The 24,598-nt window shown below is 42.3% G+C and overlaps 1 protein-coding gene across 2 annotated transcripts in view; it reads right to left on the bottom strand.

Moving 5' to 3' along the window:
• Positions 1 to 24,598, bottom strand: part of LOC106639464 (uncharacterized) — a 378,265-nt gene that overhangs the window by 109,248 nt on the left and 244,419 nt on the right. For both annotated transcript variants that reach the window (XM_089598472.1, XM_089598471.1), the window contains exons 8-13: positions 19,627 to 19,744; positions 9,959 to 10,052; positions 9,421 to 9,507; positions 8,085 to 8,174; positions 5,253 to 5,470; positions 4,494 to 4,632 (exon numbers count right to left, since the gene is read on the bottom strand). In XM_089598472.1, coding sequence (XP_089454598.1) covers positions 4,494 to 4,632; positions 5,253 to 5,470; positions 8,085 to 8,174; positions 9,421 to 9,507; positions 9,959 to 10,052; positions 19,627 to 19,744 — 746 coding nt within the window. The remainder of the gene's footprint in view (positions 1 to 4,493; positions 4,633 to 5,252; positions 5,471 to 8,084; positions 8,175 to 9,420; positions 9,508 to 9,958; positions 10,053 to 19,626; positions 19,745 to 24,598) is intronic.

The raw sequence follows: 24,598 nt of genomic DNA on the forward strand, positions 1-24,598 counted from the left end.
TGCTTCGATATCGAAGGGAAGGAAAAGGAGGAGGATTATCATCGTGTATATATATATACTATATCTCGAAGGATTAAATGTATACGTGTGCTGGGGTGACAGTGAGAGCAGCATACACCATCTGAGATTTTTTCTCAATCTGTGCAGTGTGTAGGATATATATAGTTGTATGGATACGTGGACGGCGGGGGGTATATTGGAGTATTAGTGTAGAGAAACATACCTCCAAGGATCTTCTCTAACGGTACAAAGTTTTATACATTATCATGTACGTACAAAATGTTATATTTTATATACAGGTATGTATAAAGAGTATATATTATGTGTCTTGTGTTCGCGCTGCGTTTGGTTCTCTGACGGACAGCTGATTTAGGTTTTTCGAGCGTGTACTTTCATGTTGTATACATACGTGTGTAATAGCGGTGAGAGGTGACTTTAGCGAAAGCAATCTCTTTTTCCTATTTGATGGAAACTTTTTTTTTCTTCTTCTGTAGTTTAAAGCTTGTTTAGATTGTTCGACAAAATTTTTAATCAAGATTACTATTTGTTCGAGCGAGTGTCGATCCGAAGTCTCAACTCATTGTTAAAGAATTTTCCATTGACTATTAGGTATATCCTGATCCTTTTCATCAATAAACCAGATACCTCGTGAATGTCAAACATTCGGTATATTTCGATCAACAAACCGTCCCTTCTCATAAGATCGCACCATCTGAACCAGAGCACCTTTGAGGAGTAAAAAAAAAAGTTTCTCTTTGCGGAAGCGCATTCCATTAATCGAAAAGGGAATGCGGCTTATCGATGACCATCGATCTTGTAGAATTCACGCGAAGGGCGCGTTAATGACACTTTCACCACGGCGTAATTTAGTAATTAGCCGGGTATGCTCTGCTGCTCCTTTCGATGATTATTCCACGTCTTGAGTAAACTCGGTGAAAGGCTTGTTTCGTCCTTTCTTATCGATTTTTTTTTTTTTTTTTTTTTTTTTTTTTTTTGTAAGGTGTTGCACTTGAACTTTCATATTCGCGATTTATTCGTGTAAAATTCTTTTTTGGGACAATGCGAGGATTGATGCTGTAATAAATACGTTGTTGCAGTATTTACGTGCCTTTTTTGATGGATGACTATACTTTATAAGTAATTTGAAGACGATTAAGAGTTTGGCAGTTTTTTTTTCAATGTTTATAGTTCTCCATCTAATGAAAGATTTAATTGATTCGTATGCACTGCAAACAAAAAAATTAATCTGGAAGTGTTGTGTTGTAATTGCCATTGCACAGTAAAAATACCATCTTCAGAATCAATAAACTCAACGAAACCTAATTCACTTTTTTGTTTGTCACAAAAACTACTGCAAAGTAGTCGACGCATAAAAATCAACCTTAATAATTGAGGGCAAAGATAACGAGAAAAAAAAAGGTGGAAGTATATAAGTGGAAGAAACGTTACCGTTAGTGTCACCATAGCGACACGTAAGAGCGGCCGCAGCGATCGCGTAACAATATTACACGTCCACGACGTGTCTCAAGTTGACACGCATATAATATACAAAAGTATGGATTCAGGAAAAAAAAGAGAGGCAACGTGGGCGAGTCCTCGTACCTCACATTAACGAGCGCCGAGATGTTGCTGCTGCCTCGAGTGTACATATATACAAGTATACGGGAAATCATGCTAATGCAGCCAAATATTCGGTTCAGGGTTATACAAACAATGAGCCGGTGGGAGAGCTTTCGTATAGGCTGAGCTTATTATTTTGAAATGAAATGTTTTCGAGAATGCGTCAGGTATGGAGATGAATCCTATACATCATACGTACAAATTTTTTTTCGGGGGGTAAAGTAAGTTTTATCGTGTCATTTGTCTGATTGAAGGATGTGATCAATTTATGTAAAAATGTTAGGTTCGTTGGACCGATGGACTCTACGTATTTTTATCACAAGCGAGAGACAGTACAAAGGGTTATTCTGATGTTCTTTCGAAATTTACCGACTAATCTGCATTGCATTATGGGTTTCCATTTACGTAACTTAAAATGTCTGTCTCTCCGCCGTACGGCTGCCGTTGTATAAAAGTGTGATTCATATAATCGGAAAATTTATGATTTTCACTCAATAAAGCTTTTTGTACGGCTTCATTACGAACACACACCTATGTCTCGGCGCGTTTGTGAAATGAAACACAAATCAGTTTCCACGATGCAGTAAAGTGGAAAACATTCAAATTCGAATCCGTCACAGGTGAAATCTCATTTAATTGAATGGCACGGCCGGTAGTCGAGGGAGCCTTGAATAACGCAAGTGTGTAACTTAATCACTCGACTAGCTCAGCTTTACGGAATTGGGCAATATCGAACTCTGGAGATTTTTCACGTATGACTGTCGGAGGAATAAATTTCCATTTGAATGAGATGGAAAGAAAAGAAAAAAAAAAAAAAACATCGCGGATACATGCACAAAATCCTTTATGAATCACTGCATTCTTAAATAATCCGTAGCAAGTTGCACACGCGAGCCATTGGCTTCGAAGCAATAAACAAGACGTGTAATAATTTTTTTGTTAACCATCGATATGTGTAGCAACTCTGGTTTTATTGGAAATTTCAATCAATACGGATTGGGTAATAATAATCCACGAATGTGGCAACCGAGCCGGTCGAGTCCGAATGACCTACTAGAATGAAATAATCTCTAATTCTAAGTGTACGTGTTTCACGGTGAATTCTTGGGCAATAAAAAAAAAAGGTCGGATATTCGAAGGCGTTGATCGGACGAGTCGTCAAACGAAATTATACCCAATACCGGAACGACGCGATGGATTTCGACACGTGCATCTGCGCGCGTGTGTACTTTCCGTTTTTCTCTCTCGTTAGGTTTGACATAACTGATTGCATCGGTGTGTTAACGATGTCTCATTGTCGCGCCTCGTTTTGTCTTTTGTCTCGCAAACGAAGAGTCCTTTTGTCATTATTCGACGGAGAAAAAAATATACATCTAAATGCCCACTTTCTGCGTTGAGCACTTACATTTATCTTACTGGTATGCATTTCATCACTGGCAAATATGCATTTTCTTTAGCATTCAGGGCCATGTAAATGACTCAGACACGAACGCGTAAACGTATGTATATCCAGTAAAAATGTCCAATTAATCTAGATGCGATTTTTACATGACTGAAATTACACGGTAACGATATATCTTGTGCACACGTAAGTAAGCGAAAATCGTAGAAACTTCTTATCCCGCACAATAATTTCTGTAAGTACTACACAATTATGCGCTAATACAACTCGAAAATGTGGGCGAAAAAAGGTGGAAACACCAAAACGCTTCGAGGCAGCCGCGCTCTCGAGGTCGGCCAGAAAAAACCGGGGAATCCCCGCGTCTTGGAAACAAAGTCCCGAGCGCGCCCCGACCTTAGATCCAATTAACTCCCGCTCTTAATTCGCGTACGAAAAGTCTCATCACAAGAGTGGGGGAGGAGCAAAAAAGGACAAATTTCTCCTCGTACGTGTACATACATTCTGGATGAACCCACGTAATATCGGCACCGTACAGCGTGTATCAACAAGTACCACCTCCTCCTCCTTTGCTCTTCTCTCTCGAATCAATTTGCCGTAATCTCCGAGCTCCAGCTGTGGTTTATCATCCTTGGCTCGTAACCTCATTTTCAAAGACGCTCGCCGGGCCTTCTTTCGCGCGCTCCTTGCCCGTGTACACAAATATAATATGGTGTTGCACGTATACACACGGGAGAGGTCAGCGCTTGGGTGTACACACATTTGTATGTGTATACACGTGAAATCGATGTTAACCGATTAGCAGCCAATGTGATGGAGAAGACGAGATAGAAGTAGGTACTTACCGGAGCTAAAAGGAGGGAGTATCCCCGGTACGTGCTATCTCGCGAGCGTGAGGTCAACGTTACGGAATTTATTTAGTGGTTCGTGAATTTCCCCCCTCCCCCACCGTTCCCGTAAAGACACTTTTTGTTACACGGTTCTCGAGTTCACAAGGGGACGATGCCTTTTTGATTTACGCTCGTTTTGGGGGCGTTTCGATGCTTTTCGTACCTTCGGGACGTGAAAAATTCGACGCTATAATCGTTACGCGATGCTCGAGCTGATAATGTAAGAGTTGACCCACAAATTAACGACGTGCAGGAACAATCGATAAATCAGTCGCTCCCTTTTGATGTTTCAGCGCCTGAATAATAATTGCCGTCGTTGAAAAAACAAGCCTCTTACCTCGAGTCACCGTATAATACAGACTTGCACGCGCACTCCTTGATACGGATTTAGAAAACCTTCACCTTCGTCGGATCGACACTTTCACGATAAATTGGAAAGCATCAAACTGACAACACGCTTTGGGTTTGAAAAACTCGCAAAAACTCGAGTATAAGTTTTCCTAAGTATAAGATAAAGCAAAACGGCGGAGCGAGTAAATAATCCAAAGGGAAAAATTTTCAGGAAATAATATATGCACACTCACCTCGCGCGCTTGGTCCTCGATGCTGCGCAGCACGGCGAGATTGCGTATCGTGGCTCGCCGGGACTCAAACGACGACTCGAGCCGCGTGGCCGCGTTGCCGACCTCCTCCAAGAGCCTCCGGGCCCGCTCCAGCGCCAGCCTGACAATGAAAACAACGCAACCATTTCATTTCTCTCTCATCTCCCCGACTCTCTTCGTATACATACATATACAGTACGCAAGTAGGTACACCTTCCTACTTACACATGTTTCTCTTCCTCCGATTCTTCTCACCTATGCCTCTCGATTTCTATGTACCTCGCACTATTGTCATCAGTGCACCGACAATAAACGCATCGCCACGCTGCGTTTTCTCCCGCGTCAGTTTTTTGGCACAAGAGAGATGGATGCGTTTTTCCATGATACGTGCACATAGTGTCGAGGTTTCCAGAAAATTTCTCGCGTCTCTGCATTGCGCGTAGTTTTTTTTTTTTTTGTTCTCGCTCATTTTTTTCATTGTCGCGCGCTCGCATTGTGCTGACTCGGGACAAAGGATTCATGGTACCGTATATGCGCGTGCGACTTTTTTTTTTTTTTTACGATGCAAAAGTGCCGGATGTGTTGCACAGGAATGTTTAAGATATATACACAAGGAATACGCATCAGGTGGACCGTCAACCCGAAAAGATATCGGTTCGAGCAGAGTGTCCGTCTATAAATACCTCTCGCGTCCCCTCCGATGAGGAGAAAAAAAAAAAAGAAAAAAGAAGAAGAGCTCACCTGACGTGCTCGACACCCATAAGCGTGGCGGCCCTCTCCTCGAGCGCCAGCATGGCCTCCTCGGCGTCCCTGGCCGTCCTCCTGAGCGTTGGATCGGTAAGCAGGCGATTCAGGGGCGTCAGGCTGCCCGACAGGCTCGTGCACTCCTTCAGCTCGGACATCTCGAGGGCGAGCCTCCGACCGGCCGCCTGCCATTCCGTCATCACGCTATCGTACTCCTGCGGACACGCATTAAGATACAGTCTCAAGATCAAGGCTCTTGCCATCTCCCTCTCTTTTTCGTCTCCAGGTGTTATATTTGCCCAGAGAGATGCCGTTATGCAACGGAGCGTGTGGCGGACCTCCTTCCCTTTTTCCCCTCCCTTTTTAGTTTCGGGCGCGTAACGCGCCAATATTGCGGCTGGCGAAATTTGCGCGCGGCCTTTCTTTGAATACCCACGGGGAAGAGGCTTGACAGGCAGACGCGACTTTTCTTGAAATTTTTTTTTTTTTTTTTTTTTTTTAATGCACCCAACTTTTCCCTGAGTGCACGCATGGGTTATTGAAGGTGGGCGGCTTATCGGTTTACGGTTAGCTCCCCATCGCCCGAGGGACACATGGTTTTTTACTTTCCTGCACTGCTCTCAGGGGTGTACGTACATTTCCGATCGTTAAATTTGTTAATGAGCTACATTACATTTAGACAGGTGAGCTGTTAAAGTGTGACCTTGTATTTTTTTCTTTTTTCAAGTAACAACTGTTGACCAAAGGAAGAGATTTAACTGTGTGAAAAATACATACATTGACTGAATTGTCATCCGAAGCGATTATCTAAAAACAATCGATGGCCAATCGGATATAAACGATCACAATAGCGATCGTTTTGAGTTGGATGTAAAAAGGGAAATCCTGATTACGGCACACTTAATGGAGACGCGCATTAGATAATCGAATCAAGATGCGACGAGCGAAGCGCTCCGGTGCACGGGTCTATTATTTCGTTTTTTTTTTCCCGCAACATAATCGTGCGTATAATTAGCGAGTAGAGAAAGAAAGAAAGTATATATAAAAGACAAAGGGTACAATAACCGTACGCGCGTGTGTGCAGGAAACTAGCCGCCAAAGTCGTAAATCAAAGTATAAGCGAGTACGTTTGGATTGTACGTGCGAGTGTAATTTACGGACTCGGGTGTGGATTATTATTAACACCCAAACGCGTGCGCGTACGACAGACTCCGTAGCGCGAAATTTGAATTCAAATGGTTCGTACGGTATGTTTGCTTTTCGAGAAACTCTCTTTTTTTTTTTTTTTTTTTCCTTTTATTTTCGAGTATGCCCGTGATTTATGCGCGTAGCGCAACGAATGATTTCAGCGAAATTGGATCAAGCGTGTACTTTCCGGTCTGAGGTACAGCCTGTGGTGGAACTAGATGGGCAAACCCCTCCCCCCCCCGCCCCGCGATTCGAATCGGTACACGTAGCGCGTGCCGTGGAGAATTCCGATATCAATCGGGTCCAATCAAAACGACAAAACAGCGATTTCAGCTGCCGACAACGTGTATTCAATTGGACGCGGTATTGTCACGGTGGTTTCGGCGCTCGTCAGAGTCTCCCTTGTCGCAGCTGCGCGATTTTGTCCCGATAGTCGGAAAATTTTCCGTGCCTTGTTTGCGTTTGCCACGAACAATATGGGTGATTGCGAATATATTTCGAGGGATGCGCGTGTATTTGCTTGCTGTGCTCATTTGTAGAGCTCGGGTTTTTAGTGAACCCTTGTTTACTGAACGGAGAAATAATTGTATTTTTCTCTTGATTTGTTTGTTTTGGACCATAGAAACAGATGTTCGATGAAAATGCGCGGGGAAATAAGATTCGGTTCTGTTTACGGACGGGGAGAAAAAAATAGGGCTCCGGAGAGAATGAATAATTAAATGAGTATGAAAAAAAATGGGACCGTACAACTGAGTTAAATGCAAGTACAAAGATTTTTTACTCGTCATTTCATGATATTTTGAGAGAGTTTGAGTCACGTACCCTTGTTTTTTTTCTACAATATGCTCGAATTCGGATTGAAATAACCCGAGTGCAATGAAAATGTCTTGTCATTACTTATCAGGTATGAATACTTTTAAGAGAAATTCTCTCTCTCTTTTTTTTTTTTTTTTCAGAGAAACATCATGACATTGTCAGAGAAAGTTGTCTCGGTCAAATTAATTGCTCGACAGATGTTTATGATGCGTTGACGGTCATAATGATTGTTGTGTAAAAACTGAGGCGAAAGTACGAGAGTAACTACATTCCTGTTATTTTTAGCACTGAAAGCACGTTGTTCAAAATACAGGAAATGAAAAAAAAAGAGAGAGAGAGAGAGACAATTGTTCCGTTTAGGAGCGATGAGCCTCCTTCGCGAGCGGTATAGCCCGAAAGGTAGGAACTGGCACCCGTAAATGGCAATAATTCCGCTCCGGTGAATTCGGCGAAAGGCACCGTGCCTGCAGCCGAGCCGGATCCGTCCGGCTGGAAAATAAAACTTGTCCCCCGCTTTGTGCCATTGTCGCTTTCGTTCTCCTCTGAATCAACACTACTAGTTTTGATGCCAACATATATTTGCACCTCATTGCGTTTAAGGAGTTGCTTCACTTGACTCAATTATTTTATTTCATTAAACAAGCTCTACCAAAATACTCGTTTCTACGATTTACATCTCGATGTCAATATAGAGAAACCAAACCGCGTAAGGACCAAATTCACGCTCCGTTACAAAACTTCAAACTCTTGTGAAAAAAAAAAAAAAAAAAAAAATCCAACTTCACGTCATGCATATACAAGTATCCAATTTAAACAAAGGCTTACCTTGTAAAAGCCGACGCAGTGCTCGTGGTTGTAATCCACCGTTCGCCTGGGGATGTGCTTCTCGATCGTGTTCTCGTCCAGACTGACGATCTGCAAAGAAGAAGAAGGAAAAAAAGTAACACCTGGTCAATCAAGCGCAGTGGGAGGTTGTTTTTGTTTTCATCTAGCTTTCAAGCTGACGTGACGAAAAATGGGCCCTATGGCGAACACCGTTCTCACGGAGACGACGCTGACGCAGCCCGAGCACGGGATTACAATACATGTTTGACCGATAGTCAGCACTTGAATGTACTGTAATGGCGAAGCATCACACGATTGTTATAATCCTACGTAATTTTCTTTGTTCTATTTTAACGACCGAGTCTTTCTGAGCATCGACAGCCTCGTGATGTACATATAGGACCAAAGGGGAGCTCCACGTCAATGGAACTTTTTCTCGATCCATATTTCATACCGTGCCGCGTAAGACCATGAGTTACAAGTATACCCACCGCAGAGGACAAACAAAGCTGCCTGCTCCCGCTCAAACGAGGCGGGAGAGTAATATGACTCCCGACAGAAGGAATGAAAACGAGGGGCGCAGGTGAGAGCGCGAATCGAATTGAGCGACGGCCCCTCGGTCTGGCGTATAATACCCGCTGCAGTCACAACAGAACCGATTTCGAGCATCCCCTTTTTTTTTCCTATACTCTTGAAAGGGCACACCGGGTTTTATTGGCGCAGGGGAGAGTAGGTTTGTTTGTTTATTTGTTTGCTCGAGCCAAAGGGAGAAGTGGTTTTCGTTATATGTTAATCGAGCCGCGTGTAATTGCGCCGCAGGTCGATTCGACGCTCCGGCAAGAAGGCGCCGATTTTTATTTTTTACTTTTTATTTTATTCCAACTGCGCTCGCGCGCGTGTGTTTATTAATGAACGAGCGATTAAAATATTAATGGAGATGGGGGGGGGGGAATCGGGTCTAATGGTGAAAAAGCCATTACGGAGCGAGCCGATTTTTACCGATTCGTCGGAAAGGCAGGGGACGAGCGAGAGCGAGGAGAAGAAAAGGAAGACGATACCAGATAAGACGCGCACCCGCGCACCAGTTTTAATCTTTATGCGGTTCTCATTACTCATTCAAAGGGAAAAGCGGCGAGTCGCCCCGGGGTCGTATCGGCGAAACCGAATTACACTCGTTCTGATGTATGCGCATGTGTGTGCTGTATACGTCGCAGGTAGTGCACTTCGAAGCCCCAGGTGATGGAGTAGTATAATAATACCATACAATCCGAGCAGTGGAGCACTGCTGTTGTTGTTGTTGTTGTTACAGGTCGGTATAAGATCGGCACACACTTACCTTGGGATGGCTGCGTGGAAACAACTCGGTCGTCCTGATTTCCGGTGAAATTCGCAGTAGGTAGACCTGGGTTATTTTGACTTTGCCCTGTAATGGAAAATTTCAAGTTGTAACTAACAGTTACCGAACACTACGTGAAAATAAGTGTTTGGCGCGTGCTGTTTGTTTTTAACATTGTTTGTAAATCGAATGTTTTGGTGTCGTCCGACGTAACACCGCCAAGCTTTACAAATCATACAGCTGAATGGTATCATATTTTTAATAGATCTTTGTTCAGGCAACGGCCGGTCCAGCACTTGCTTTGAATTTTCTTGAAGTTACGGTAAGCATGTAAACATTTTCCCACTTGGAAAAAAAACACCTAATTCCCGGTAACTTTGTAAAATTACTATACTTGATCAAATGGCCCATTGAACATTGGGTACAAACACATAGTCTTACAATACAAACAATATAATTTAATCCACCAACGCCACGTTATATTTCGCAAAAGCATCGAGTACAATCTCCCGATGTACAATGTATGCGAGGATCTCACCTTCAGCAGGTTGACAGCTCGATCCAGGGTGTCGAGCTCCTCTCTCGAGTTGGCGTTGATAAGTAGCGCAAATTCATCCTGCGTCGAATCGGCGCTGCAACAAAACGAGCTGGAACAAAAGCAATTGCATTAGTTAATTGATAAGCAGTGGACGCTGCAAACCCCCCCTGGCCCCACTATACGCTATCTGTAGAGGAAAAAAAAAAATAATCTCGCGAAATCTCTCTATTGTATTTCCATCCGAGCCGTATCGTCTTGTATATCCTCATGAAGCTATCAAAAACCGCGGGGCCCCCCGGGGCTGAAATCCTCCCATTATAATAATACACACCCGCGCGCCCGTATATTTCACCGAAGCGCGGAAGTTGCCGATCGAGCGCTCATTTGAGTTTCTCCGCCTGGAGAGGATAAAAATTTCTTGCACCGGCTGCGCGTGTCCCGCTTGCACGTACGCTGCGTATGAAAATTTTCAAGTCAAAGGAGGTGCAGGGCTGCGTTTTGTTGGCCGGTCTCGCGAGTTTCCCACGTTTTCTTCTGTAATAGGTGCGGGTGGCAGCGGACGGAGTGAGATCGCGATGTGCCGCTTTTTCAAGGTCGAGCGTGTGAGTGTGTGTATCCTTTGGGGAGGTTGATCGGATGATGATGATGATCGTTTCAAGTGTTTAGAAAGTGATGGTTGCTTATGGGTGGGGTCCTCCCATGTACGCCCGGTTTTCCGAAACGCGGAAATTGATTATCATCCGCACGGGTGCGAGAAGGAGGAAGTGGGCATTGATTGATTCGTAATTGATCAATCGGTGCACGCGCAAGTAATGGATTAATCGATTGCGTTTGCTTTCGAGTAGTGAGAAATGTGCTCTGATGTAATTGCCCGAGGAAACAAAATTTTTTTCTTAGGAGGAGGGCTGTGTGCAAATTGATAATAATGATCAAATTTTCGTTCCAACTTACGGCAACTCCATAAATGCTGTACACGAAAGAGAAACTGTACACGCGGATACCGTCGCAACGGGACGTATATATATGTACCCTGTATCATTTTCTCGTTTCCCATTCAATACTATTACGCATATTCAGCTTATCAATTCCACAAATGAGAATCAAACGTTGTAGCGATTGACTGATTTTCGCACAGAGTTTCTCGCTGGCAAGAGGAAACGAGAAGAAAAAAGAAAGAGACAAACAAACCATACGTCATTAAAAACGCAACAACGGTCGGACACAAGTGCAATCGGCGCTCGAATCGAGAACTTACACGCACCGAGAGAAATCTTAAAAGAACGAAGTTTTTTTTTTTTTTTTTCATCTTCCCAATGCATGTGTTCTATACTACGAGCGTGGTATCAACGCTCGGCATCCCCCCGTGTAAGGCTAAGGGGGATACATCTAATCCATCTCTCAATGAGCTATTCAATTAAATCGGCCGAATAAACGCGCCACGATACTCGATCCATTCACTCGGTTCGGCGGGGCGTCTAATTTTTTTTCTAAATTTTTTATTTCCTCGACCTCCTAATTCTACAGACTTTCGCTTTCGCTACAAATTGTGAGTGATAGCGGACGGCAATTGAATGCGCGTCGTGAATCTTATCTCCGAGCACACTCCGACCGGCGAGTGGAAATTCTAAGAAAGGTCCGACACGACTGAGGGCGCGTATGTGCATAATAGTGAATTGGCCGAGTATATGTAATATATTGTGTTCCCAAGTGGTACATTATGTGGAAAAATTAGCAGAGATAGAGATTATGCGATTCTGACGAAGCGATCGTATCGCTGTTGGTTGTCGGTAATTTAACCAGTTAATCATTGCTCCATTCTCTCCGAGTTGTCAACTCTCGCTCGTTGTACAATTTAGGGTGTATTCTCGCGAAGATCGATAAATCGACGTGTACGCATGAAAATGAGACGTGTGTTGGAGAAACCTATGATTCAACCTCCTCTTAACGAGTGTGGGAGAGAAAAGAAAACACGCGGTTCTTCGAGTACATGCTTTGGGCGTAATGTAGATCGATAAAATTAATGGAAGATCAAGATGTTGAAGATCGAACGGTCGCGATCGGCCGATTTTTACCGAGATGCGATCGGTACACCATTAGCACCTAGAACATTGTTTGACAACGTACACACGGTAGACAAAATCTCAGCGCATACGGAAATTCATATGGTGGAAAAAAGGCCCCGAGAGACGGTCGATAAATATTGCCAATCGGTATCGCGATCGGTTGGTTCGTTGGCATCAGCGGCGCGACTAAAGTATCGGAAAAGAAAAGCGCGCTAATTTCGAAACACATCGCCAGAAAGAGAGAGAGAGAGAGAGACAAGACTCTCGCGGTCCACATATTATGCACTTAGCGAAGCGATAAATTTCAGTTCCGAGCGCGCGTGTCTAACCTATTTTAAAATACACGAGACATACAGCATTCAAATCGAGATTGTATACACGAGATATGGTTTTTCGATCCTTATACGTGTATATGTATCCCAGAGGCTTCATACATCAAACTCGATCGAGTCCACCTACTGCACGTCTATGTGCAACATACACACGTGTGCAAGGTCAGCGCGAGGAAGAAAGTTAAAAGCTCAAATGAGGAAAAAAAAAAAAAAGTCGAGCCGAAACAGAGCTCGCGGAGGTCAAAGCTGTGATACATGTAAGTATACTCTTCTTTGCGGGGATGAAAAACGAGGGCACACGCGCTAACGAGACCGTATATTATGCTTGCGCGCGGTAGTATTACACATCGGTAACTCATATCGTTTTCTCTCCCTCGTGAAAGGAATAAGTCAATTTCGCTGGATGTACCTATACATATCATATGCATTGTACACCTTGTGCCGTGTAGCACTGTATACTGGTATGAAGAGGATGAGATGATGGTGGTAATAATGGTAAAACAACGATGGAGATTGCGCGGTTTGAAAATGAGGCGGCACGCGCTTGTACATGAAAGGGAAGGACGACGCCCACGTGCGCGCGGTTGACTGCATATTGTGGGAGAAGATTTCCTAAGAAGACGCGAGGCTCGTCAGTGCTTTTGGTCCTTGTTTTGTAAGGATGATGCGCACGGGAGGGCCTATGTGATGATGGATGAAAGCTATATATAAGAAACTGGTGGTGCACGGGTGTACAAGTAAGCACGGGTAAAATGAGATGAACATATTACAAGTACGGGTGGGGTGATGTTGAAAATCAGCTGTTTTGATGGACAGTGATTGGGTGACAAAATAGTACTCATGTTTCACACTTTACTCACTTCACACTTGCCCTGCTGTTTCTACGACCGTTTATTGTTTACTGAAAATAATTATTGCCAATATATTTTTGTTTATTTTTCGCACGAATCCATATCTATTTCACTACGAATAACATTGTCCTCCCGTTAAACGCATAAGAGCATAAGTTCAACAAAAAAATTTAGAAAAAAACTCCCGAGATACTGAGTATTTTTATTGTTCTTTGGCGCAAGTACACTGGAAACTTTCTCAAAGTACACGTTACGCGTCTATCGACTCGACCCTTCAGACGCAGAGACGATAAAACTCCGAGTCCTAAAAACCAAATTTTACGTCCATGGATGATTTACTACCGCAGTCTCTTTTTTTCCTCCCCTCGAAGTAAGTCCAAAAGCTCATGGTTGCGAGACAGCGGCGAACAAGAATTAAAAACTCCAAAGATAAAAAACTTTTTTTTTTGCAGTAGCAAAAAACAAGGGACGCCCAACAATATAGCGTATAATTGCAGCTTACGAGCCCGCGGTCTCTGGACGTTAAATGATGAGAGGTAAGAATTAAAGGGATGGATGCACACGAGGCAATATTTGACGCGCCCAGGAGCCGTATAACTCGAGAGAAACGCGGTCAACTGCTCGTGCCGAGCGGAAAATCTTATCTCTCTCCTCTGCATCGACACGCCTCGGATGGCTCATGTTGTAGCGTGAAATATGGTAAAACGAAACATCTGCAGTACGTGTATGAGAACGAGTCACCAATAATCATTGCTGTTTTTTTTTTTTTTTAATTTTCTTTCAATTTAAAAAAAATAGGTACTCTGAAAAGGATCTGCGAGTGAGATGCCCTAATCAGGTCGACAATCGAAAGTACATCGTAAGATTTTGATTTAGTATCCGAGAGCGCCTGCTCGTGAATTTCTAATTGGAAGCTCCGGTGCCCCGTGGTTTTTCCTTCGTTTCGCAAATTGCCGATGTGTTTCGCGCGTTACGTGAGAAACGCTCGGTCTGGGGATTGCGAGGTTGAAAAAATCGGCGAAAGGGATCTCGGAAAATTCGTGATTGCGGGTTACGGATTTCGCTTTTGGATTGATGATGAGCGTATTCACACACGAGTAGTAGTAATTTTTTTATACACACAATCAGGCAGAGCTCGGACGATTTCACGCCTTGGCAGGTGATTAAAAACGCACGTTTTCAATCACTCCCATCGATGTCACCTTTTTTTATCAAACAAACGCCTTTTCGAAATTTTGAACGAGCACGCGAATAGTGCACGCACCTTTGTGAATCGGTCGGGTGTCGATGATGATAAATTAGAACAGGTTCGTGGACACGCCGGGAGCGAGGTACCAAGGTATAGGGTTATCGGTTTCATTGAAACGCGCCTGAAATGGAGAGTTATACGCTAAATTGGACACCCTCTCGGCCGCAGCAGTGAAAGTCCGGGGAGACTCGCCACCCGAAGATTAACCGAGTTTTAAGGCTCGAAGACAAACATTGCCGGTGAAAAGAATGCAACGCGGATACTATACTGTTTAGGCAAAAGTGAAACTGTACGAATCGTATAGGAAGTGGGAGCTTTTTCTTTAGTTTTAAGGAAAACCAGAGATTATAACCTATTGGAGTTGCGTAGGTAGGGATATTTGTCGAGTTACCATATCGACCCAACGATGGTTTTTATTGCATCCGATAGGGGCATAGCTATTGAGTGTACTCTGGTGCTTATACGTCAAAACAGTGTTGAGTTTAATTACAAGTGATATTTTTAAGATGAAAGGAAGAAAAAACGGCGATGAATCGAGGAAACATCCTCGCGGTATTTAAGTAAGTCTCCGTAGAGCCCTGTCATGCCATAGGTTTTCTTTGTACCACCAACGAAGAATAGCGTGAGGCTTGGTAATTTTTCACGCACACGCTCCCGTGTGTGAGGCACAAGGTAGGGTAAGATATTCAATTATAGTTTTTAAAAACGCGGACACGGTAAGCTCGTAAATTTTGATATCAGCACGTCCGACGTAAGTCAAATTTCTCCCGGCATTGAGGCTAGAATCAGAAGCGATTCGTTTCTGCTGTTTCGCGCGCGCGTACGAGTGTACAGGTTTTTCGAGATCATTAATCCACCCGCAAGTGTATTATGCGCGTCAGGCGGAAATAAGCCCCGATCGACCCGAGCTCCTTCTCTTGCGAATGTCGAAATGCACCTTTGGTGATTATCGAGCCAAGCGGAAAGAGAAGAGAAATATTTTCTCTTTAGATTTAGATGCGTTGTGTGAGTAATTATTGGAAATGACAATTAAAAAATTTAACAGACGTTTTCGTGACCATAATATATTGAATTTATGTGACAAACGATTGGCTGGGTGTTACACAGCTTAGTTAATTAACCAAAGGCTGGTTTATATCTAATGAAAACTTGATGTTCCAGACCACCATCTTATTGTCTCGTGATACGAGGTTACTTGTAAAGTATGAAGAGTTCCATGAGAAAGAGTATTAATAAAAATGAGGTTAAATTGAACAAATTTTTTTCATAACTTATTTTTTATTAAATAATGATAAAATACACGAATGAAAAATTACTTTGGTTCAATGACAACAAATAATTTTTACATTAAGTGAAAAATGTGTAGCACTCACAACTTGGTTTTGTACATCATTTTCGAGCGAAAAATCTTTGAATCTCTCTAAAGTATAATAATACACAAATGCACGTAAAACACCACATACAGACGTAATGAAGTACCACGACTACTACAATTTAGCGACCTGCGGCAAATAATACAGCCCAAGCAAGCAGCGGTCCAAGATTCGTATGTATATGAACGGGAAAATGATAATTAAGTTCCGGAATGAGAAAGCTGAGCAGCGCGGGTTTCCTCCTCTTGCCACCTCCTCGGTTGTTAAAACCACGGGGTAATGCGCATATATAGTACTCTATTTCTCAAGTGCCGAGGCATCGTTGTATTATCTACAGTGCGTGGATGCTTTGTTTTTTTTTTTTTTTTTTATTCTTGATCTCCTTTCCAGTCAACGCGGGATTTATCGTGATGGCAGAGTTTACAGTATAACTTTCCCTCGGACTCTTTTTTATTGCCCCGACGCACCAAGTTCGTCGAACCGAAGCCAAGCTTGTTCGATCTGTCAACGGAATCAGCAGATTTTCAGCTTCCTCCGGTTGATTGGACTTTGATTTAACGTTGATCTTACGTGCGTATATGAGCACTTCTACAAAATACAGTTGATTGTCACGTATGGTATGCGGAGCACATTAATACGAAGGCGCCTGAAAGCGGGCGGCTCCTTTTTCAGTAAGTAATGGTTTTTTCTTTCAAATTTGTTAAATTGGTTTTTTATTTGCACCTGTTTCCGTAGAGGCTATACACTGAAATCAAAAACATGTCAAAAGTTCCACGTAACTTGAGCTTATTCTTTTAATTGACAAATTTTTGTCAAAATTAACAAACCCGATAAAATGTATAAAACCAGTGGTAACTTTTGTTTACAATGTATTATTTACCGATCCAACAAATTTTATTTAAAAGCCTAGATAATGTTAAAAATTACTTTGGTAATCATCTAATCTTGTTTGAAAGAAATTGCACAGAAATGACAAGTGGTAAACAGTTAGAGTAGCCATAATTTGATGAACCATTATTTATTCACCACACAAAGTACATAAACAATTAAAACTTTATTTTAATATTTTTCCAAAATTATATAACTGACGATTTTTCACAGAATTTCTCATACGTGCTGCCAGTACGGGAAGCTCGTAAATTATGCCGCACTACAGGACGTACGCGCAGGAAATTAGAATCGGATTTGATTTGTTTCGCGTTGCGTTTAACGGATTGTTAATAGGTACTTCTGCACGCGTGTGGTGGGTGTGTTTGATCATAAAGAGAGGGTAACAAAAGTAATCAGTCTAAAAGTGACAACAGAAGAAAAAAGGTCTAAAGAAGAAGCACAGTCACACGAAGAGTCTCCTATAAAAATGGAGCATTGGATCTTCTCACTTAATCGGGGAAGGTTGGGTTCTTTGTTTATTTATAACACTTAAAATTTACTTCTCTTTAATGAATGTACTTTTCATTTAGTGAGATCCGCATAACGATGTAACAATTATAAGCTGTACTTCATAAGTAAATGAAATAGAAACCGTGTGCTTTGCAACTTGTTGTGTGCGCGCTTTCCTGCACTCGTACGTGTTTTTGTGCACGCTGATGATTACTGTTTAAAAAACTAACCGATTGTCAAAACATAATTGGACTCAAGTAACATGATGAAAAAGGGGAAGGATGAATTTTAACATCCATAGTTACTCATGTGTGCACAGAAAAAAAAACTACTTTACCTTGATCCCTTTAATTAACATTATAAACGTCGATTACGCGTCGATTTTTCAAAAATCCTGATGAAGCACTAAATCTCGCGCTCGGAGGAAGCAAGTAATCGAAAGGTAATTGAGCCATGCACGTAAGCACAATTTCCCCGTTAATTAAGCGTCATAACTCGTGTCGCCTCGTATTCGCATACACATCACATGGCAGAAGAAGAAACGCTGCGTCCGACTCGACCGAGCAGTGAAAACTATCGTTTAAAGACTCGCCGAGAGCACTTCCGAGCGTCCAATTAAAATTGAATAAAACGGCCGACGCCAAATTCAATAAAATCAACAGACATAATAGTATACGCCGTTTAGATGATAAGAAAAATCTCTCGAAGCTCGAATCTATTCGCTACGAAAATTAATGGCACTTTTGCCGCAACACTAATCACCGCGATTATTGTATTGTTATTTAAAAGACTGTATCGATTATGTAGTAGAGTAGCTCGGATGAGTAAAAACATAATTATTGACAAAGGGGAACAAATAAGTATAAAAACTACAATTCAAGTGTGTAAGGATATTGCGTAGATCGTTAGTGATAATTTTTTCTTGGCCATTACTTTGCTAGATTTACACTGTTGTTCATGGATACTGCCACGCAGCATCACCATGGGAGTTTTCGGTATAACACATTGTATTCGTGTTTCCGATAGAATCCAAGCGAAATAGTAGTAGATTTAAGCTGCAACAGGGAGTCATGGAGACCACAAAGTCGAGCGATAAACGATACATGATTTATTTTAGATCCACTTCCTCCTACATTCACGTAGATAAAGATTTTTTTGCTGATGTAGTTTTGAGAAAATAGATAGAGAGCACATAGATTATGAGATATGTACGAAGACAACCTTTTCCAACACGAAAGTGCGATGTACGGATGATCCATGATTTATTTAGTCAGATCCTGAATTTACGAACTATCCTAAGATGTCACCTAATATTTATCTGCCGCTGTCGGATTTAATTTACGCCGGTGGAACAGTTAAAAGGTAATTTGATGGCCAGAAGTGAGTGAGGGTACCGTTTGAGAGATTAGTTGATAGAAAAGGCACGAATCATGACTTTGCAATAAAAAAAGAAAGCTAGTTGATGTTTTTACTTTAATACACGTCAGTTTAGTCTCCAGGCGAAAGGGTGTCAACTCCAGCTATAGATATGCAGTTTTTTCACTTGCCAATCATCGGTAGATCGGTATAGTGTTTCTCTTATCGGCAAAAGAAAAAGATTGATTTTATTTGTCTTGAAGATCGGTAATTACCAAAGAAATGCAACGTCTTACAGGAAAAAAAAGCAAAAGGGTCTCCATCACTTTTGGTCCTGTATCTTGTCTCGCAACTATGTATATATATAAACAATCGTTCCGTCTTTACGAATTAATTGCAACACTGATTGAAATCGTTTGAAAATCGATTCTCCATCCCCCGTATCGATATTTATTATTCTAGACCATGTCCTTTTATTGGAGTCAAGTTCAAGACTATACTATATCATTTCGCTCTGTCCCTTATACGCCAATCTATTGTAAAAAGTAATTTATAATCCCCCACTGTAAGAAACAACTCGAATCGACACGTGGACTTTTGCGTGCCCTCCAAAGACGCCAACTCATTTCTTTTCGAAAAAATTCATCTCACCTACAGATCACACAGCAATAAATCCATTTACTTTCGCTTATACTGTACAAACCAAAGAACTACAAGTATATATATACCTACATATAGACGCTATATACGAATTGTTGCACGCGCGAGTGAATTAATTAACCTTTCAATTAAACTCACTCGCTCACCGGCTACGCGGCAACGTTTCGAGATTTGCATCGATATCGAAAAAAGCTCGAAAGAATAATTGCCCTACAGCTTTTATTTATCTCTTATTTTGCAATTAAATTGCGCGTCCTATAACTGAATCAAAGGTACAAATACAATATTTACAGTTTGCGATTTCGATCTCGTGCTATTTTTAGATAGATCCCGAGCCAACTGATTGTACATACAAATTATGTCGTAAGGTATAGGTGCAAGGAGAAAAAAAAAAAAAAACTTACCTCGGCAGGCGGGAGAGGTAGAAGATGAGCGAGGCCATTTCTCGGGACGAGACGACGTCGCGACGTGACGAGCAACCGTCGAACTCCAGGACCGGCCTGTTGGCGACGTCCGTGTGACCTGCAAGAACGGCACATGACATTTTAATTGTTGTTACTGTTACATAAAATTTCATAAACAAAAACCTTGTAATTATTAACAAAAGTATCGTGTTATGGTTATGGCTATCGTATTAGATACACGCAGTCGCAAGAGGGAAACGGACCCGAGAATCGCGAAGCGTGAAAAAATTGAAAGAAAACCAACTTCACTGAATTAATTGCACCCGAGCGCCGTACACATACACCCCCGTTGCATATGCAAATTGAACTTTGCGAACAAAAGGAGAAGGAGAAGACACGTGTACATAATATAGGGAGGAGAAAAAATAAAATCACGCGCGCGTATCGTCTAAGATAATCGAGCGAGCGCACCAGATACCCCGGCAATTATAATCGCGCTCCGAGATCACGGGGAGGAATGTGCGTGTATGTGTTGCGCATACGTGGCATATTACCGCATCGCAATGCGCTTGTAATTGCTCGGATAATATGTAGTCTATAAGGGCATGAATTATCATTAAAGCGACGCGCTCGGCTCTTATACCTCCCCTCGGGCTACACGTGTAGGCATATACCTACTGGTGGATTGATCTTGTACTGCACGTGTACATGGATGGAGGGTAAGTTTTAATATCACGAGTATAATTATGCGCGAGAGTATTTTTGACGGACAGATTTATGTGGTTTTTCAGAAACGACGTCACACGCCTGTCTTCTGGAGTTGCGCAATGTAGCCCGTTGTACTCGGGTCGGAAAAGCTGGCTTTGGGACTGCAATTCCAACAGTCGATTCGAGATTTTTATCTCGTATAGGTATAACGGCGAGGAAATCAAATTTATCATCTTGTTTGGTTGTCCAGTCGTGCGTTTCATTTGCGAAAAACATTTTTGTGGAAAAAAAAAGAAAAAGAAAAATACGGAATTCAAGCATAAATTATACCGTACTTAATTTATACACGCAGGTATATACGGTACATTGGGTGCATAAATTTTATCCTAGTCTTGCTTTCCGAGATCAATATAGATCACCTGGTCATTTTAAAAATTAAATACCTTTCCCCGTATGCACGCGATTGACAAAAAAAAAACTCCGTGTCCATTAAAAGGTTGCGATCCAACTTACGCACGCACGACGATCGAGAGAAACAAGGCATGAATTTATTGGACGCACGTGACTTCGAGCTAATCACGTTGGTCTCCGAATGTCCCCAGGTTTCCAAGCCCCGTAAATAATGCTCCGCGATCATATCGCCATTTAAACTTTGATTTTAATGCGAAACGCGTGCTTTTTCCATGAAAAACTTTAGTGCTCATCGAGCCCAGCGATGACTCAAAAGCTCGCGACGCCACAAAAAAAAAATACGGGAACGAGTACGCAGCGTTTACATCCCTTGGACCCCCAGCGAACGTAGCAGAGGTACAAGAATAATGATAATGGTAATCGAGGGGATCATCGATCATTGCACGGGCACCTATAAATACAACAAACACCGCAGATCGTTCGCATTCCGAGAGATCGCGCGCACAACAAGGGAGGGAGATAACATTGAGCCGTCGCTCAACACCTCGAGATAATAATTCAGATGATTATCTGCTGGGACTCGCGAGAGCTCGGGTGTATATATATATACGTGTTCTCGCAGTCGCGAGCTTTTTACGCTTTTGCCAATTTGTCACGCTCCTGTCAAACAATGTTTTAGAAAAAAATCGCCTTGTCCTGTATGATCGGTACGAGCCTCGGATGAACTTGGCGATTGTGAGGTGGTAAAAAAAAAAACCTAACGTTATGTTTGAAAAAAAAAAAAAACTACGGTTTAATACCAACGCAATCATCGTAATTAACAAGGTAAACATTGTGAGAAAATCATTCCCGGGCTACAGGTACATACCTTACATTTTCACCAATCGTTAAAATTACCGGTTATTAACTAGCGCGTACGCGTGAAATCTCGATTCCGCAAAAAGAGGGGGAAAAATAAAAATCCTGGCTACCCGCGGGATGAGCGAAAACGAAAGGAAGGGAAAAAACGAACATACACACGCGAGGGCAACGCGTAATCGCGTAATTATAATTGAGAAGCGTCAGCGTGTGTGTACGTATACGAGAAGTTCAAATCACCGTATAACATAATCGCGGGAAAAGGCACCCACACTGGCATCTCGATTAACCCCGAATATCTTTCACGTGCATCACAAGTGCAGTATACGGATTACGTTACAAGTGCACCCGTTGACCTATTAAAGCTATACGTGTTTTGCCGAGGCTTCCGACACCCGAGATGAAATTACTTTATCGATATATATTATATACATATAGGTATGCGTCTGAAACCGATGAATTTGAATGACTGACAGCTTTCTGACTTTGTGTTTATTCACGCTTATTTTTTTATAAGAATAATTAGTTGCTTTTTTTCAACTATAATGACTTTTTTTTTCTTTTTTTATGCGTGCTACCCCATAGAATTTCTCATAAATTGAGCTTCTTCTCGTTGCAAATATGTTTAATGTTAAAATATAGACCATAGCACTTATTCATTTAGTATTCAAGAAAGAAAAAAGAAAAAAATGATACCACCTAAACAAGAGCGTCCACGTATTGCATAACAACAAACGGAATCACAACGGTACAATTGATAGTGCCAATTCACGTGACGAAGCATAAACGTCGGATACCGTAACAGCTAAATCCAACAATGGCCTCGGTACTCCTCCCGTTTGATTTACGACGCATTAAAATTCAAATGCCACTTTAATACGAGAGAGAGAGAGAGTGGTGGGGGGGGGGGAGACGCATCTCATCTAGAACGGAAAAATAGACGTTCCGATCCCACTCGGCGGAATCGTAAAATCAAACGACAAACTGTGTGACCCCGGAAGGTAAGCCCCCTCATACAATACATAAATATATATACCCAATACCTCCTTCTAAGCCGTACGCGACTCTCGATCCCGTGATTTACAGTTCATAAAAGTGAATTTTCACTCCGGCATCACGCAGCCGCGGGCTATCCGTGTGTAGCGGTAGATAGCCCGACACACACATACATATACACGTGCACGTGAGATATTAATTAGACGGGGATACTCAACGCTGATGGGATCGAAGAACCGATGATGGTAACAAAAGTTCGCCGGGGCTTTTAGTGACCCGCGACTTGGCACTGATTTTTCTTGTTTTTCACGATGACGATGGTCCAGGCACTCTGTAAATGGAAATGACGAGTCCCCGACGTACGACGTCGGTGCACACGTACAGTTATTCGTACCACCTCATATTTTATTGTTATTGTCGTTTCGTACGGGTTTCTCGAGAAGATGGGGGCAAACAACTTCCAACCGGTTGATTAATTAAAAGCGTAAATCGTTGTCTACGCGAAAACGATCGCGGTTATCGGTATACACATGTAAAGTGCTGTTTCGTCAAAAAAAAGCTAATCAGGGTTTCTAAATTTCCTCCATTGATCTCGGGAAGCGCGGAAATTTCGCTAAATTTCCAAAATCCAAGGTACTTTCGAAAATTCGCGTTGGCACGTACGAGAGGAGCGTTGCATATACTTACTCGACGTATCGGTGAGCGATGGATACGTTTTTTTCCTACAAATACGAGCACGATGATGTAAATAAAAAATCCCACTCGAGTTAATGGATTTCGGTGGTTACCTCATACACATTGCCCCCCCCCCCCCCCCGTAACAAAGGAACTTCACGCCGAGCAATGGTACATAGTTAAACAACGTATACCCACAGGGGTGGCATGCAGGGGCTGTACCTATGTTTGTTATCAAAAAAGCCACTCGAGCTCTCGTTTTCTCTTTCCGCGAGCCAGACACGGGGGGGTCACGTATGTTATGGTATACATTGCACATGCCACGGCAGGTATGCCTCTCTTGTCACTTTCTCCTTCTTTATCAGCGCGGCGGCCCGTTGAACCGGGCTCTAATATAAAACGGGGAGGAGGAGGAGGAGGAGGAGGCTGACTCGTTTTCTCACACCTCGCTCGCTCGTTTCCTGCTATCGGCACCTTTCTTCTCCCCCCCTCCCCTCTCTTTTTTTTCTTCCTAATTCCTCAACCATATACACTTATCGCTACTTAATGTACGCGGGCGCGCATTCGAGTCCTTTTAGCTGCGCGTATAAATACACGCATGTGCAATCAATCTCTGGGGCACGTGATGCGCTGTAGGTGTTTAGACGCGCAACTGTGACTTTCTACTCAAACATTCGTGAATTTGTACTCGCGCAATGTACGGTTGGGTGGAGCCCCGAGAGGGGAATGCGGAGTTATGAAAAATTCCTTTTCCAACGCGATAAGCATATTGTATTGTATACGCGGCTGCACGCATCAGGAGACTGAGTGTCTTTGCAGACGCCGTTGATGACGAGGAGGGACGGAGAGGCTGAATTTAATGTGAAATCGATGTTTTTGCACCATACGGCTCGCAATTACGTCAGCTGCGTTGATACCTTTGCATTGAACGTGTGTAATGGATTTTTCGTGTTGGTGTATAGGTATACTTGGGCATGCGGGCCTCTGCTGTTGCGGTGCAGCTTATGAGCTCGATGGGAACGAGGATTATCGATGGTTTTATCGGAGCTCGATGGAACTCATTGAAAATTCAACAATTTTTTTTTCTAAATTTTTTGCTAGACATCGATTTTGGAAAATGATAAAACATTGTACTGTACTTGTTTCATTCATCGAAATAACTATAAGAATTTATCGGCTATTTTACGTAACAAGACCATTATAGATGTTATATACCGCCATCATATAGTGATTACACTCGTTGTTTTGTATATAATCGTACAAAGAAATACAAATTGTGACATCCTCAGTTTAGAGATTTAAATATTTACTAATAAAATAAAAA

This window comes from Copidosoma floridanum, unplaced genomic scaffold (assembly GCF_036245765.1).
Source record: "Copidosoma floridanum isolate Cflo_tuat_1 unplaced genomic scaffold, Cflo_Japanese_pri ptg000006l, whole genome shotgun sequence".
Taxonomy (NCBI): Eukaryota; Metazoa; Arthropoda; class Insecta; order Hymenoptera; family Encyrtidae; genus Copidosoma; species Copidosoma floridanum.